Raw genomic sequence first — 17,999 nt, forward strand, 5'->3', positions numbered from 1 at the left:
TCCCCCAATAAATTCTTCTTATCGCATTCTTCAGATAGATACTTTAACGTATCTATGCGACGATAAACTTAAAATACATACCACGGGCTACATCGAATTTCTGAAACGATATCGAATCGCGATAAACGAATATTATATCAGAGTTGAGAAATGTAGATACATCAGCGAGAATTTAAGCACATATACCAATCTGAAAAATACATGGTATCTGCTGTTTAAAATTGACGAACACGTTCAATACGATATATGAGAATTCATTCGCAATTATTCCGACTGGCACTTTATCCTGCATTAAGATTAGATATATCAATCTTCCTCTTAGTATATCTTTATCTATGACACTCGTCGGATTATATATAATAAAACGATTTTATTAAAATATCTTGTATTTTGGAATAATACGAGTCATTCGACTGATTTTTCATATACAACTACCCGTCATAGCTAATTAGGACATGTGTAAGTTACGTTCACTGAAAAACTCTAGGAAATTTTTGCCGTATTTTATCGTGATATAAATTTATCCTGTTTTTATGCATACGTATGTTACATATGTCGTAACAAATATATATAGACACAGGAGAAACTTTGCTTAATTTCGGTTATTCCAAGTAATTGGAAAATAAACGTAGCGAAAAATATTGACTAACGTGTCGCTCGGTTAAACCGTTCTATCTTAGCATTTTTCTCGATATGCATATTGAAGTGTTTCAAAATTCCCCATATCTTTTACAGGTCGTTACGAGACGATGGGTAAATATTTGAAATTTAGTGCAAAAAAAAAGAACAACGATTTAAAGGAGAAGACCTATAAAGGTTCGTTTTTCTTCGGTTTCGAAGACGATGATCGTTTGGAAATTGCGAGAAAACGCTCTAAACGATCTAAAATCACGATATGTTTGTTTCGACTTGTTAACACCCTTGGTCATTGAAATGTTGAAAAATCATTCTCCAATCATAGCACGCGTATGATATAAGAAAGTCGTGACATTGTTGGTAGAAAACCCGTTCGCGCTCAGCTTACTTGTCGATAGCCGATAGCGAGCGATTAAACCTATTCTGTTGTCTGTTGATAACGATAGCTAAGTATTTATCGGCAGTGGCACCCCACGATTGGATTATTGTCTCATCGACGAGTGAATACGTGTTCTTTGCGAGTTTATATGCGTCATGATCGCGGACGTTGATTCTCCGTTAAAGTGTCAGAATCAACGAATAACGTTTTGTCGTCGGGCAAGGTGACGGAAGGAAGTTTCTAGTTACAGCAAACGATCGTTTTAGAGAGTAATTTCCGTGAGAATTAAAAATGGGAAATTCTAATCAGAAGATGAAACGGAAGTTACGGGGGAAAGGAAACAGGAAGCGTGGCAGCAACGACAACGTTCAAAGTAGCGAGAACTCGACTACAAAAAGCGAGGAATACAACGATCCGGAATTGATCATCTTGAGGAGATCTATCGAACGGAATCCCGAGATGTTCGTATTGAACAATCTCATGATGTGCGTCCAATTCTTTGGAAATTACGAAGAGTAAGATATCATTTTAAGGTTCGCGTACCAATTGTGTTACGCTAGCGTTCTCAAGTGTCTGGACATTGGCTGCAATTCCCAACTTTATCCAGCTGTTGCTCTCTTATTTATACTAATCGACGTTAATTATCGTTTCAATCGATGTCCGCTACCTGTATACGATTGACTTGGGACAAAATCACAAGTGGAAATGAAGCAGCTCGTTACGGAAGCGGAAGTTAAGCTCAGTCGAGACGCGTGCGTGCAGTGTATGAAACGTGGATGTGTGTTGTTTCACATATTTTTCCTATTTTATGAATCGTAGCAGAATTTAACAGAAATGGCTTTACGCTGGTCGCCGCATTGAAGCGTACAGCAAGCGATATTTCTTCGCGTGCGCGTGTCTCGCGCGACACATCGCAAACAGGAAGCTTTAGATTCACAGCACGATAGAAGTAATATTTTAAGAAGTGTCCTATCTTCTCACTTATTACCGAATGAAAATTGATCGGTTGGTTAAACAACCGATTAAATAACTCGCTGATACAATTAAATATAATTCTTCTGTGATTTAATCGAAGTTATGTTTATAAGAATTACATAACACAGAGAATATTCTATTAAAAAAAAAAAAAATGGAAACTTTCGCACACCTGGAGAAGTGTTTTTGTTACGACCCTTACAATTACACCAAAGGATTCTATTCAAGAGAAAGCATTATATTATTATTATTATTATTATTATTATTATTATTATCCATTATCGTTTATATGTGCGTTTTGCACAACGTGAATCGCAAAGCCGGAAGGCAAGAGCAAATAAAGATACGTGAAAGATATATTTTACATATTCGCAGCAATACAGATACTCGTGAACAGTAGCGTATACGTTGGAAAAATATTCTTCCGAATAATCGAACAAATAAGCGAGTCTTTAGTCCTCGATCGGTGCCACGATTACGACAAACTCGATAACTTTAACCGGTGATAGTACGATTTTATCAGTGGTTGAACAGAAAATAAAATCTTATACATAGTGATGTTTTTCAGAGAAATCAAGCAGGTGAAGGAAATTATGGCATCGTCGCGCGAGATGCAAATGAACGAACGTTTGCCTCGTCAAAAGCACGTGCTGCTTCCAGACATTCTTCAGGAGCACATCGCTCGTCACCTCGGTTTCACTTCCATGCGACAATCCTTTAGGCCAACCATCGAACCTTTGCAGCCGGTTCGAATTTTCATGGTTCACGATAACATTGACATCACGGAGGAAGGTTATCCGTCACACTATAGTCATGTGAACGATACAACTGTATATAACATATTGTTGAAACCAACGAAACAACAAGGTAGGTGACGACACGTGGCGTAGTCTGGTTATAAAGTAAAATACTCGAGGGGTAAGCAAATTGCGTTTACATTGTCGCAGGTTCTGTGCAACTGCAGGTTCTTGACAACTTTATAGCGTCGAGGAAAGACGACGTGGACCTAACATCGATAGCAGAGGACGACGACGAACTATACAGCGATGGTAGCATTTACAGTCCAAAATCTCGATCGAATTTATCTGTCCACTCAGTCAGTTCTAGCAAATCTAAACCAGACATGGTTAAAAGCTTCAAGCATACGAGATCTTTGCCTAATCTGTGTGACGAGGAAGTCGGGAATGGTAGCTTTTTACATTCCAATCGTAGTAGGAAAATTGCAGAGGAGCCTGTTTACGATAATGGGTCCTCCGATACGGAAGAAAGAAAACGTTCGAACAAAAGACCACAGACGAAGGAGGAATTACTGAACCGAGAGAGTCGTCGATGGGAGAAACAAGTGCCGCGACAAAAGATCCAAGGACCGAACAATCAGGATCCCACGAGCAGCAACAGTTCCGGATATCGATCCGACAATTACGCATATAGCAGCGATAGCAGTTGCAATCCGAGTCGGAACTTCAAATCTTCTCAGAGCTCTAGCTACGACGAGCTGGACGAATGTTGGATAACGAACGGAGAGTTTCCGCGTCGTTGTTTCAAGAAAGTCACGTATACGGCCGATGGGAATCTCTACGATCCGAAAACAGAGAAGTTGCAAAAGCTGGATCATCAGCAACGAAGAATTAAAATGGCATTGAACCGGTACAACTATAATTTGTTTTATATAAGCAGCACTGAGTTTATGGAACACTTTATGAAAGTGTTTATGCGTGGGTTGGGGGAGTTGTTGAATTTTGATCAGGAATCCGTGAACAGTACCAAACGAGAAGGGTGCGTGCTCTATTGTGACAAAATCATGATCGCGAAAACGTTGAAGCACAGTAAAGTGGAACAATACGAGATCATCCCTGCAATTTGGTTGGAGTGGCCTATCTGCGCTCAAGAATGGCTGGTGAGGACACGACATACCTGGCCAAATAACAGCGACGTGGAGAAGGTTAAAGACTTTGGATGCTACGTCGTTCCGGAAGGCTTCGTGCCGAGGAATGGAAATATCAATCTCATCGAGGATCTGCAATGGCAGCTGACGTTCCCGGCAGCCGAAAGATACCTCGAAACATGCATGACACAGGCCCAAATACAAGTGTATTTGATCGCTCTGATGCTTCACAAGACTTTCCTCAGACCTATTTTTGATACTATGTTCGGTCTAACCACTGCTCATATCAGGCACAAATTATTTTGGATGATCGAAGAGAACGCGAACCCATCGAAATGGCCAGATAGTAGATTGGGAGAGTGTTTGTTGGTGCTTCTGAATTCTTTGTATTACAACATTAGTCAAAACGAACCTAAGCTTAACGATTACTTCATCAGAAGTAGGAATCTCTTTCAGAGGGTACCCTGTGATCATTTGCTGCACACGCAGAAGCAATTGAAACGCATCACAGAGAATCCGGTAATGTACGTTTTTCATGCGATGGAAAACATTCGATACAGTAACGATTTCTTCCCGAGGTTGGACTACGAGATGTTACTGAAGATATTGACGGCTGACACGTTGACGTTGGTTAATCCGAAACTGACTCAACACGTTCCGACTCTGATGTATCAAACGTACGAGGATCCTACCGAGCAAAATGAAAGATACGATATGAAGGGCTTTTGGGAGACGGCGAAGAAACAAGGACACAAACCATCCGTCAAGTTGATCACCAATAAGTCGTTAATCGTCCCTCGCAAGGCCACCGACTCTATCATCGAAATCGCTGTAAGATCTATTTTCTGATAAGCTGTTTCTATCGACGCTTTTATCTAAAACACTCGCCACTCAATGACATATTTTATTTCGAGGACGTACGTTCCCGTTGTACCGTTTTCGACAGTCATACATATGTATATCACGAAATACCTTTTTCCTCTAAATTGTTATCGATCGAACCTTCGCCGCAAGGACTCTATTCTGAAAAATATTTGACTAACAACGTAATTAATATTTTTCGCTGTATATTCGATAAGGAACAATACTATTCAGTTATTTGTGCTCTGCAATACTTAATCTTATCTGCCAATGATATAGGATGATCTCTGGATTATAGAGAAACTATTACTCTATTTGTCTCTATTTTTTTACAGACACGTTGCGCTGACTTAGAGGGACCGAGGTTGTGCATTCTTTTAGGCTTCTTCATACGGCATTTCATTCAAATTGCCGAACGATGTCATCAGTACCAAGCATATCGACAGAAAAAGATGTACCTTGATCACGCGGACAGGCTATCCATATTACTTTTCGAGCGTCAAAGATATACGGAAGACGCGCTAGCTTATCGCGACAAGATCAAAGTTGTCAGGAAGAAAGTAGCTGTTTCCGAACCAGGAAATCAACCGCCAGATACTCCGGAGAGAAATCAAAAGAAACCCATATACGTTGGATCGTTGAACAATCGTTTCACGCAAGAATCAAATTCGCCGAATCAAGTTCGCCAGAAAATCACTGAGCCAATTCCTAGGCCGAGCGTGAAATTGCCACAAAAACAAGTTAATGTTCAAGATGTTAAAGTAATCGTTCATGAAAGGCATTACGAAGAACCGAACGAATTAAATTTAGAAGTTACGAATGATAAGGTGGCCGCTCAAAGTTCAATAAGCGAAAATCATGTGTCAAAATTGAAAACCAATGAACGTCAGCCAAACAAACCGATACTTCGTCTTCAAAAACTTTCAGGAAGTGAATCCACGTACATTTAGAAGCTAACATGCACAACTAATTACCTAATAAATTTCTCAACCTTTTGCAAGTAATCTGTAATTTATTGTTATTTAATGTTATTTATACTTACAGATGATTGAACGCGATACTTAATTGCTTATCTAGAAAAATTAATCGCATAAGTAGAAGTCCATTTATCTGGACTAATTGGAGGACGGAAAGTTTACTTAGGGTATCCCAGGTTTCTTTGAACCAAATGGTGTTAGTGTATTGTATAACTATAACTATAAGTACGACTATAACAAATAAACGAACCTCTCGGTTGTTAAACTGATCAGCTACACTTTTTCTCAATTTCTCAATTTCATTACATAAGTACACGCGATTAACGTGTTCAATTCTCAAGAAGCAGTTCACTTATTTTCATAAGTTTATTCGTAGCAACATAATTGCGCAAACAATAGTAAATTCCAAAGTGAATTTTATAATTGGGATTTGCAATATCATCGCTTATGATTTTATACGATGTATTTTTATTTCTATCCACAGAGTAAGGTAGCTACGTTTTGTGATAAAGAACCTGGGACACACTTTGTAATTAGAGTTCACCAATTTTCCCCACTGCCTATTCGTCTTATTTGTTACATTATGATTGATTACGTCCAGATTAATGGATTCAATCGGCGACTTGTTTAACACTTACGCTGCTATTCTTTATGCATATGTTGCGTCCATCAATCGTCTCGGTAATATTACTAACGGAATTATGCAGTTTTAGCCTTCATTAGATATTGTAATATCGTGCAATGATACTACGTAGTCATTTATACATATATTTCTGACCGTGATTCATTTAAATAATCTAGAAGTTACATCCAATAGAATTTTCATATTTGCAGAAGAGAAATTCAATTTTAGTAACAGCGAAAGTGTTAATCAAATATTAACTAAAATTCCTTTCTAATAAAGAGATATCTATTATAGCAGGACAAACGTGATAAAATGACATTTAATGTATTCGCTGATGCTAAAATATAGCTGTTCCACTTTTGGAATTACAGCTTTTTGTCATTAGGAACGACTGTCTTTTAACCTTCGAATAGTATCGTTTGATTATAGATTATTATAATGTTTTGTATCAGATTAGTAGCATATTTAAATGAAGTTAAACATTTCTAAGTTAAGTAATCTAACTCTTTGAATTCTTACAGTTCTCAGCGATTTAACGATATCAGATAAGAGATAATTAATAATGTAGATCAATGTGGAATGATGTAGATCATATCTATCGCTTCTTTTTGTATATTTCTCAGTTATCTCGTCAACGCGCGACAGTTGCGTTAAAGGCATTAGAATTAAACGATTAAAGCGACGCAACGTATGCATTAATTCTAACGAAAGTATCGAACTATTAGCGCTTAGTATTAAATTAAGTTTTAGGAAATTCTTTTAAGTCAACCATAACACACGTTCGTATGAATTGTAACTGTAAATATTTAAATATATATTTTAAGTTTCTAATAGAGAATACTCATTACCTCTACTCCGTGCTCTGTGTAGAAATCTGCGGTCCCCATGCTGGCGTATAATTTATAACCCATCTTGTGAAGACTACGAATCGAGGGTAACAGTTCCATTTTGTGCTGTAATCAAGAACCACGCTGGGACATTGCACCAATCGTTGATAATCATCAAATGTCTACGTGGCAGAATGAAATACCTTGAAACTTCCAATCGAGAGCAAGATGCCTTTCTGTGGTATATGAAAACCGGTACTCATCATTCCCTTCAAGTAAGCCTCGTACCGATTGTCTCCGAAACAGGCGACTTCCCCTGTGGATACCATCTCAACTCCTAACATTACGTCGGCACCTATACAATCGTAAAGCGTTATTCTTCAGGTTCATATTTTAAGAAAGAATATTTCAACGTCCCACAGGGTCCACGAGGTATTTTCACTTGGTTTGTTGCATGTAGAACATACAAACCATTTATTGAAAAAATAATTTTTTAAAAAAGGATTTCGGAAAGTAAAAGATGACTATAAATCGATATAGACACAGAATATCTAGGCAAAAGCTAGCAAGCGATATTCAATTGGAAACAGTGAAGAATAAACGCAAAATATTCCGTGCATAGTCTTGCAGAAACAATATACCGTGGCAAGATACTTTGTTCGTAGCGTGGCACGAACGACATCGTGTCGCAAGATATGCGCTTACCAGCAAGACGCGAGAAAGAAAATTGTGGCACTTTAACACCGACTTTGCCACATCCAGCAAGTACGTCCACTGGATCTACAGGCTCGCCGACGATCAGTCGCGTAGCCATAGCTACGAAATTATGATCCAGAGTTTTCGACACGAACGGGAAAGATCTTGATACTCTAACGTTGCACTCGATGACCTTCAGCTCGTTGTCCTGTCGGCAAAAGATATGTCACCATTTATTTGTTTTCCTCGACATTTCCATATTATCTTGAGGAATTGACTATAAATACCACCGAATGAATATCGTCGAGCCTATCGCCGCGAATATTTCATGCTGATTTGGAAACTTCTTTCCAAAAATGTTACCTTTGCGATCAGTTGCATGTTAAAGGGACCAGTGACGCCAAGAGACGCGGCAATGGCCTTGGACATCATTTTAATCTTCGTTAAGGTCTCTGCGTTGATATCCTGAGGTGGTGTGACCAGTGTAGCGTCACCCGAATGAACGCCAGCGTTCTCCACGTGTTCTGATACCGCCATGCAAAGAATAATTCCATCATACGCAACAGCATCGACGTCTATCTCCTTCGCTTCGAGAATAAACTTTGATATAACCACTGGATGCTCCTTGTTCACTTCGCTGGCACTTTTCAAATACGACTCGAGGTCGTTATGCGAATGGGCCACGTTCATGGCAGCACCACTCAATACGTAAGAAGGACGCACTAAACACGGATAGCCGACTTCTTCGCAAAATTCGATCGCGGACTTCAAGTTGGTCAACTCCTTCCACCTGAGCGATCATTATATTTACATTAGATTAATACTTTGATTGTTTAGTTCATACGACTACGTGCGAGTAATACTAGAAATGCGATAACTAGACCGCGGACTTTTACGCAGATAATTATATTTTCAAGAACATGGCTAAAAATGTAGGACCTAAAATAGAGATTTGGTTTATTCATTAAATATTATAACATGCTTTGTTTACTTTATGCATATTTCTAAATTATACGCATTCTGTGTATTTTTGTATAATTTTCGTAAAAAAAAAAAAAAAATAATTCGTCATAAGTTGCATTAATAATGATTTACCTGGGTTGCGAAATTCCAATGCCATCCAACATACGAGAAAATTTGAAACGATTTTCAGCTCCGTCGACAGATTCCGGTGAAGTGCCAAGAATTCTAGCTTGTTGTCTGTGAAGATCCATAGCGATATTGTTCGGCAATTGGCCGCCCATCGATAAAATTATTCCTTCCGGACATTCGTGATCATAAATATCCATCACGACTTCGAACGATATTTCTTCGAAGTACAATCGATCGCTCATGTCGTAGTCGGTACTAACTGTTTCCGGATTGTAGTTCACCATGATCGTCTTTCTTCCCAAGTTTCGTAATTCGCGCAAACAACTAACGGCACACCAGTCGAATTCTACAGAACTGCCGATTCTGTAAACTCCAGATCCTAAGGAAAATGTTATTCGCGATTATTCATTAAAAACATACCCAATTCGCCAATTGTTTTCGACACTCGAACTGCTTTGTCAATAGATAAATTCTACTTCCCCCAAAAAAGTCATTTTTGATAAAACAAGGAAAAATCAACTAAAAAATAATTCTAAATAATTTAATAGTATTAAAAGTTTGTTATGTTCTCTCTATCCATTTGTAAGAAATTAGTGTTATATCAGTAATTCAATAAGAGCCAATCTTACGTTAACGCAACATTTCGTTATGGTCATGAAAAGGAATTTTAGTCTGTCTTTTTGCATGTCCATTTTTTGGTTAAGTTTCTTCATTACTTGCCTATAACCATGGTGTATCCGCCAGGAAATTCTACATCGTGCGTAGTGCCATTATATGTCAAATAAAGATAATTTGTCGTCGCTGGCCACTCCGCAGCAACAGTGTCTATCTGTTTGACCATTGGTCGTATATTACTCTCCTGTCTTTGTATTCTAACTGCTAATTCCGAACTCTTAACCGCAGCTGCTATCTGTTTATCGGAAAATCCAATTTGCTTCGCTCGTAGTAAAACCTCGTGCGATAACTTTGTATGATCTGTACTCTCCAATACTAAATAATAATCGATAATATTTTTCATCTTGTGCAAAAACCACCTGTCTATTTTTGTGAGTTCGTACAATCGATCGATCGTATATCCAGCCTTTATGGACGCTGCAAGGACGAACATTCTTTTATCAGTTGGCTTTTCCAATTCTTCGTCGTTGGGAGTTTTCACGTACGGGTCGAAACCATTGATGTTCTCGTCAACCATCCTCAACGCTTTCTGAAAAGCTTCTTCGAATTTGCGACCAATCGCCATCACTTCTCCCACGCTTTTCATAGAGCTACCAATCTAAAATCATTTTAAGTTTGTCGTTTTTCAATTTTTATACTATGGCTTGGTTCAATTGCGAACATCATCTTGCATTAAATAATTATATCAAAAAAAAAAAAAAAAAAAAGAAGAAAATTGTACAAATTTATGTACTGGTCTAACATGTATACCTTTGTACTGACTCGTTGAAATTTGCTCAGATCCCATCTCGGTATTTTAACCACGCAATAATCTAGACTAGGCTCGAAACAAGCCGTAGTCTTTCCTGTAACGGAATTATGGATATCCGGCAAACGAATACCAAGAGCAAGTTTTGCGGCTACGTAAGCCAACGGATAACCGGTAGCTTTGCTTGCTAATGCCGAGCTACGGGATAATCTGGCATTTACTTCGATTATATAATACTCCTTGGTGTTTGGATTCAGAGCGTATTGAATATTGCATTCGCCGACAATTCCAAAGTGTCTAATCACATTGATAGCGGTCGTCCGAAGCATATTATACTCCATATTAGACAGTGTTTGACTTGGAGCGATTACGATCGATTCCCCGGTATGGATGCCAAGAGGATCCACGTTCTCCATGTTGCAAACTGTGATACAATTGTCGTACGCATCCCGAACGACCTCGTATTCCACCTCTTTCCAGCCTTTCAATGATTTATCGATGATCAATTGAGTCGAATGAGCGAACGCTTGTTGAGCGAGGTTTCGTAGTTCTTTCTTGGAGTTCGCGAAACCGGACCCCAATCCTCCAAGAGAAAACGCTGCTCTAGCCATTACTGGGTAGCCCAATTTTTCTGCTGCATCTAATGCCTGATTGAAATAATAACAGTAATAGTATTGTAAATAATAATGGTTATAATTACTTTTCAATTTCCAGAAAAATCAATAAATATCCTCCTCTCAGTGAATAATCAATTGAATATCGATAATGAATAAACTGTGAAATTTCAAAACTCAGTGAATAGATCGTACTTTCGATAGCCTGTGTAAGAATCTGTATTTTCCGAAAGTATAGATCGCCGAAGATGGGCTCTCGCAATTCAGATCCGCCACATCACATCCGAATTAATCGCGAGACTTGCGATTCTCTTACCTCTTCGATAGAATAGACCGCCGCACTTGGCGCCACGTTTTCATTGATCTCCGCGATACGTTCTGCGAAGATCTTTCTATCTTCCGTCTCTATGATCGACTGTATAGGCGTTCCTAAAATTCTGATATTATATTTCTGAAATACTCCATTCTTCTCGAGTTCAACGCCACAATTGAGAGCAGTCTGTCCGCCAAATGTCAAGAGGACACCATCGGGCCGCTCCGATTGTATTACCTGAAATATTCAAAGACATAAAATCCTACGTCCACTCGGAGTACATCAAAATTTGCCAGAAAAGAAAAGCGACTGCTTTGTAGAATCAATATACCAATATACCTGTTCCACGTATTCCGGTATAATCGGCAGAAAGTAAACCTTATCCGCCATGCCTTTTGACGTTTGCACGGTCGCTATATTTGGATTGATCAGTAACGTCTGCACGCATTCTTCGCGTAACGCCTTGATCGCTTGCGATCCGGAATAATCGAATTCACCCGCTTGACCGATACTGAGACCACCCGATCCCAAGATCAACACTTTCTTCGGTCGTATAGGTAAACCTATCATGTTGTCGCTACTGTAGCTCAATTTTTTAATAAGTCTTTCCTTCATAGAAATTGATTGTTTTTTGCTCGCATTGTCGATCACGGCTTCCAAAAATACATCGAACAGGCATTCCAGATCTTGAGGACCGGCAGTGTGTTCCGGATGAAACTGAACCGAAAAGTAAGGAAGCGTCGAATGTACGACACCTTCGTTGCTATTGTCGTTGGTATTGGTGAAGAGTGGTTCCCAATTATCTGGTAATTGTTTTGCATCGACAGCAAATCCATGATTCTGTGAGGTCATGTAACAGCGACCGGTTCCGTGATGCGTGACTGGTTGATTGTGACCACGGTTGCCGTAGCTATACATAACAAATGTATGTAACACAAGAATTTTTCCACAAAACGGAACTATTAAGTAGATATAATTCGCTTGCGTTTTGTTAAAAGAGCTATTTATAGAATGAAGAAATAACATGTCTAAACCTGTAAACAAATTAATTATTGAATCGAATAGTAGTCCGAGTAAATAAAAATAGGAGAATAATTCATTTTATACGAAAGTGTAATACATGAAAGTATTCGGACACTTGTACGGATGTATATACGTAAAAAAGTTTTGCATGCTGTGTTCAAATACTCTCGTAAGTCAGCGTAACATCGTTTTCCTATTAGCGTGTGCTAGCTACTTTTGAGAAAATAATAGGATCACCCAGACGAGAATTGAAACGGTATACTAATCGCACACTCATGCAATTAGGGGCAAGCAGAAGAATACATACTTCATCTTATATGTGACACAACCAGCGGCGATGCAGAGCAACTGATGACCCAAGCAAATACCAAAAATCGGTTTTTGTATGTCGGATTTCAGGATGGATCGAATACTTTCCACCGTTGTTTCGCACTTGCTCGGATCGCCTGGTCCATTGCTAAGGAACAAGCCGTCGTAAGTGGCATTGTTTAAATCGTAATTCCAAGGCACAACGTCTACGCGAGCACCTCGACTAATCAAGCATCTCAATTGATTGTACTTTAGACCGCAGTCTATTACGCATATGCGAGGATAACCAGCGGAATTGTATGTCCTTTGTACAGGCTGAAATTCAATGATCGATAATCAATTTGAACGGAAGACCAAAGGCTCGGAGTAGCTTTGAAGTTCGACCCTTTGCTGTCTAAACAGCATTCGATACCTTATCTCAAATGGTTCGTATTAGATATCATAATTTTTTTTAAAGTACATTGAAAATCACACGCATGAAAAATGACCGAGATCGAGTATCGAGTGTCATATAACTGACGTAATATCGATTTTCAATTTTTAAAAAGTTCTAAACTAGAATAATTTAAATTATTTTATTTTAAATTTTAAATTTAAATTAAATTAAATTCAAATTTAAATTAAATTAAATTTAAATTTAAATTAAATTAAATTCAAATTTAAATTTAATTTAAATTTAATTTAAATTTGAATTTAATTTAAATTTAAAATTTAAAATTTAAAATTTAAAAATTAAATTAAATTTAAATTTAAATTAAATTTAAATAATTTAAGTTTAAATTAAAAATAGAAAAAAGGTTTGTACGTTAAAATAAAAAACGGCGAAGTGAAATAAAGCTTCGAATTCGAGGGGACAAATCCTGTTGTTGCGTACCTGGACCACTTCCGCGACGAGATGTCTGCTGTTCGGGTCCGCTATCGGAGGAATCAAGGAGGCAACGGGATTAGAAACTGGTGGATCGAACACGATTCTACCTAATATAGTGCCTTTCTCTCGAATAATCTTTGTCAGAGCTCTGGTATCGATTTCGTATATGCCTGGTATATTTTGTTCCTTCATCCATTTGGACAGCGTCCTGGTTTGCCGCCAATGGCTCGGTGTTTCGCATATCTCACCGACCACCAGAGCAGCCGCCCAAATTCGATGAGATTCGAACCAACTGTAATGGCAAACATGTTTGTTACGATCATCGATGCTAAGAAACTTATCTATTTTTAGATATTCGTAACAACAACAAACTGAGTATCGAAAAAAAATCAAGGTAGTCGCGAAAGGTAAGATTTTTTAAGAATGGATTTCCCAACGAAATTTCTTGCTCTAGCTACTAAGTAGCTGTTATTACTTTTAAACCTCTTACTATGGTATTTTATGGTTGTCCACCTCGTCGTCAAATACTCCATAATTTCCAATTATCGGATATGTAAGCACTAAAATTTGAGCGTGGTAAGAAGGATCTGTGAGTGATTCTGGGTAACCCACCATACCAGTCTGAAACACTGCAAAAAATGTATCAGTGCGGATAGTATATGTTTGTATACAATGTTCCATACAAAAACTCTAGCCGTAACTTCCCAACTATACAAACACCAAACACCAACTCTCTTGTAATTAGAGACAACGCTTTTATCTTCGATTTGATCCACTGAAATACGAAAATCCGATCTAAACATACACGACTATGATTTTAAATCGTCGAATATATTTAGAAAAGCAACCGAGTATACATTGTACGAAATGAATTCACACAAAATTCTAATAGGATGAAACTTGAATTTTTATAATGTGTACGAATATAAACATCGCAGTGAATGTAAACAACGTTATCTTTGTATTCTATACGCAAACATATTTTCCGTATGAATTCTTCCAGAACTAATACCGAACATGCAAAGATAATCTTCTCCAGTAAACGATAAGCTAGTACATGCTATGGAATAGTCCCACGTGGCTCTTTAATCATCCATTTTCACAAGGCGCATATCGTTCTTCTCGTCGAAGCGTGAAAACATAATCATATGGTAGTCAAAAGGAACGACGATCATAATGCTTTAATTAAAATGAAAAGTACGACGAAAGGGAGACGACGACAGTCGAAGCGATCGTTACAAGAATCGTGCACGTGCTACATATTCAACCCAATGGACGAGCACGTGTTCCGACACTCACCTATTTCACCATCAACCGGTTTTTCCGCGCCGAAATGTCTTCCCGCGAAGACAGAACCATCTTCGAGTAAAAGATAAACTGTTTTAGATATAGGATTAGAAACGGTCGCACGCTCAGGCATTTTTCAAACTCTTCACGGAGTACCGAGCGTGTTCTCGACCCGCTGAACACTGCTCATACTATGGATCGTAGATACGCTTTATACGTTGAGTATCAGGTATTGGAGTGTCATGCCTCATGAGTATAAGATCGTTTAGTCTGGTTAAGGCCTGCACGCAGCGCCACGAAATCTGCTTCCAACGGATAGGTGTCTAACTGTCCACCCGCTTGTTGCGCGTACGATTCTATGCGCATATCACGTGATCTGTATCAGTCCGATACATTGGTTACATTGTATACAATTGTTACAATTACATTGGTTTTGATTTCAGGAATATTACAATCAGAGCAAGCGCCATGTTGTAGCTCCTCAACGGATTTGAATTTAAAACGCGCGCCTAAATGCATCAGTCTCATGCAGAATTATCCGCCTCGGTCTCGGTTAATGGTACATATATGAAAATCACAGGAGAAAAACGCGACAAGTACCTACATTCGTTTTGTTGATTTATGATTTTACGGTTTCATTATGGTTATATAGAAAATTAACAGAGATATACTTATCTTATTGATTCTTTCTTCTACTTTTGTTCTTTATTGCGCTTACGTACTTTTATGTATTTTATACCAATTCCTTGTAGACTACGGGCAATTCATTTCTCGTTCATTTCTCGGCTACGATCGCTCGATAATCGGTGAAAATTGGTTAAAGAAGGATCGGATATATGGCGATTGGGTTTTAGAAGTAATACTTCATAATGTTTGAAATAATTGTTTTAAAATCTTATTACAAAACAAATAGAAAAAGATCGTGGCTGTCGTCGATTTAATGTATTATGCAGCTATATGACGATTCTCCCAAGAATCGTTCGATGCACCTTTCTGATATAAAATACGATCGGCTATAAGACAATCCCCCCCGAAATAAAATTCCATCATCGTCGGAAAGAGTTTATATCCAATGCTGAAAGAATATTTAAATATTGAATATTCCTTATCAACTTGATTATTTGTACAGTTTAGATAAACTTACAAATGATCCGGCATCGGTAAATCATTCTCCCCTCTACGAACCGAGTCTAATATTTCATCGTGTCGTTGCTTCAGTTCTTCCCAATTGACATCGCGTCCTTGATTGCATATATGGGATCGTATCTTGCAAAACAAGGGCTCTCTGTCGTATAGATGCTTGAAACTTTCTTTCTCTAATCTCTTCATGGTACCTTCCACTCTCACCTATAAACGCAATCGCATCACTCATTATAAATAATCTACAAATATTTATGCAAATTCTCAGTTTTACAAAGGTAATTAAAAAACTGGAATCTGCGCAAAGATTTCTTTCAATGTTAAGTATATTTTGGAAAAGTGTCCCAAATTTAAATTAAATATTCTAAAAGGTTGCGTTTTCCCATAAACGCATAAAAATCCGCGACCTAATTACAAAACGCACGATCGATGCATACTAATATAAACACCGCAGTAAATATAAACAACGTTATCTTTGTATTCTACACGCAAACATATTTTCCGTATGAATTCTTCCAGAACTAATACCGAACATGCAAAGATAATCTTCTCCAGTAAACGATAAGCTAGTACATGCTATGGAATAGTCCCACGTGGCTTTTTAATCATCTACTTTCACAAGGCGTATATCGTTCTTCCCGTCGTAGCATGAAAATATAATCATACGATAGCAAAAAGGAACGACGATCATAATGCTTTAATTAAAATGAAAAATACGACGAAAGGAAGACGGCAACAGTCGATTTTTGCTCACTTGTTTCGTGATTTTTTGCTGCTGTTCGTTTACATGATACCAAAGGAAACACATGGCAGCGTATGGAACATTGTCCTGAAACGATAAAATTCAATCAAAATCGCTACACCTTTGATGCGATATGATCGATGCAAGACTGTAAAATTTTCGTGCAGGCTCACTATATTGTCGATTTTCTTGCTGCGACTGTCCGTTACGATTACGAAACCATCGTTATCGAATTCTCGCAGAACGACATTCCTCGCAGACACCTTACAGTCTCTAAAATAAAGACGTTTCATTGAAGATTTTGTGCGACGTGTTTGACAAAAATATTTGAAAATTTCGGTAGCACTATGTCAAGATATAGCTATCGAGACTATACCGATACAATTTGCAAAAAGGAATGATCGAAATAGTTAATACTAACTTCGAAACAGTAGACAAACAGCAAATGTCCACCAGCGTTGCATTGTATCTGTGTGCCTCATCGCGCCAAATCCTGAACAACTCAACCGGGTGATCGACCACCTCCTCGATTTTTGCCAGGTCCGAAAGATCCGACAATTTCTTCGATTCCTTAGCAAACAACGATTCTCGCAAAGGACTCAATTATGATAAAACATCAGTCACTTGAATCAACGACTCAACGATTGACTCGTTTTTCAAACTTAAAATATAAATATAAATGATTTGCATTTTACCTGAAATTTGACAGTAGTACTACAATCTGATGTTAAATATCGCGATAGAAAAGTACTGATAATGGGCACAGTTAATCTGTCATGTGTACTATCATTGCCCCAAAGATATTTGCTCAGTATATGTTTATAACAAAAATAAAAGTGTCCAATTGCAACGTGACTCGTAACTCGTTTGAAATACGACACCCTCTAAAATCTTAGGGAGAGAATGCCTCCGTAGGTTATGTAATGTTATTCACAGTCAGAAGCAAATGCGCTGGAAAAAACCGTTTTGTTAACAATTGCGATTTCCTTACCATATTTCTAATGCCACCGGGCCGGTTAATTCCAATCTGTGTACACGCTGTTACGCGTCGCAACAACGTATTCACTGGACCAATGTTTGCCATGCAACTGAAGAGCATTTATTCAGCAACTCTACTTAAAACCTCCCACCATCCCTACCTTGACTCTGCGCACAAGTTCCTTCGTAACACCACCGGAGATAGATATAGAAACCTTACATACCAACCATGCACATTCACCATCGACAATCCACGACAAATCTGAGCTTCAGGCAAACAGTCTTATATAATAATAACGATTAAAAGCGTAATTAAACAGAAATATACCTTCCGAGCACTGTGAACGCA

General features: G+C 38.2%; 3 protein-coding genes across 4 annotated transcripts in view; 1 reads left to right on the forward strand and 2 right to left on the reverse strand.

Moving 5' to 3' along the window:
• LOC117237966 (CAD protein) overlaps positions 1-14,923 on the reverse strand; it is a 22,923-nt gene extending 8,000 nt beyond the window's left edge. Inside the window, exons 1-13 of the mRNA XM_033502434.1 lie at positions 14,803-14,923; positions 13,994-14,132; positions 13,510-13,795; positions 12,634-12,950; positions 11,643-12,213; positions 11,307-11,540; positions 10,379-11,023; positions 9,674-10,226; positions 8,957-9,332; positions 8,225-8,651; positions 7,871-8,069; positions 7,369-7,520; positions 7,187-7,291 (exon numbers count right to left, since the gene is read on the reverse strand). Coding sequence (XP_033358325.1) covers positions 7,187-7,291; positions 7,369-7,520; positions 7,871-8,069; positions 8,225-8,651; positions 8,957-9,332; positions 9,674-10,226; positions 10,379-11,023; positions 11,307-11,540; positions 11,643-12,213; positions 12,634-12,950; positions 13,510-13,795; positions 13,994-14,132; positions 14,803-14,923 — 4,125 coding nt within the window. The remainder of the gene's footprint in view (positions 1-7,186; positions 7,292-7,368; positions 7,521-7,870; positions 8,070-8,224; positions 8,652-8,956; positions 9,333-9,673; positions 10,227-10,378; positions 11,024-11,306; positions 11,541-11,642; positions 12,214-12,633; positions 12,951-13,509; positions 13,796-13,993; positions 14,133-14,802) is intronic.
• Positions 1,047-6,484, forward strand: LOC117237968. The gene is made up of 4 exons (XM_033502436.1): positions 1,047-1,530; positions 2,559-2,857; positions 2,938-4,706; positions 5,072-6,484. The coding sequence occupies exons 1-4, from the start codon at positions 1,307-1,309 to the stop codon at positions 5,684-5,686; spliced, it is 2,907 nt and encodes a 968-aa protein (XP_033358327.1). The 5' UTR covers positions 1,047-1,306; the 3' UTR covers positions 5,687-6,484.
• Positions 14,924-15,662: 739 nt separating the features above from the next.
• LOC117237946 (pyridoxine/pyridoxamine 5'-phosphate oxidase) lies at positions 15,663-17,928 on the reverse strand. 2 transcript variants are annotated; one of them, XM_033502400.1, is made up of 6 exons: positions 17,664-17,928; positions 17,094-17,242; positions 16,822-16,945; positions 16,685-16,759; positions 15,935-16,137; positions 15,663-15,865 (listed from the first exon to the last, which is right to left on the reverse strand). In XM_033502400.1, exons 1-6 carry the CDS (start codon positions 17,769-17,771, stop codon positions 15,736-15,738), a joined length of 789 nt encoding a protein of 262 aa, XP_033358291.1. In that variant the 5' UTR covers positions 17,772-17,928; the 3' UTR covers positions 15,663-15,735. The 2 variants fall into 2 exon arrangements, with proteins under 2 accessions (XP_033358291.1, XP_033358292.1); XM_033502401.1 differs by having other exon boundaries at positions 16,846-16,945; positions 17,664-17,918.
• Between the last annotated feature and the right edge of the window lie 71 nt (positions 17,929-17,999).

This window comes from Bombus vosnesenskii, unplaced genomic scaffold (genome assembly GCF_011952255.1).
Source record: "Bombus vosnesenskii isolate JDL3184/JDL3185 unplaced genomic scaffold, Bvos_JDL3184-5_v1.1 scf7180000013417, whole genome shotgun sequence".
Classification (NCBI taxonomy): Eukaryota; Metazoa; Arthropoda; class Insecta; order Hymenoptera; family Apidae; genus Bombus; species Bombus vosnesenskii.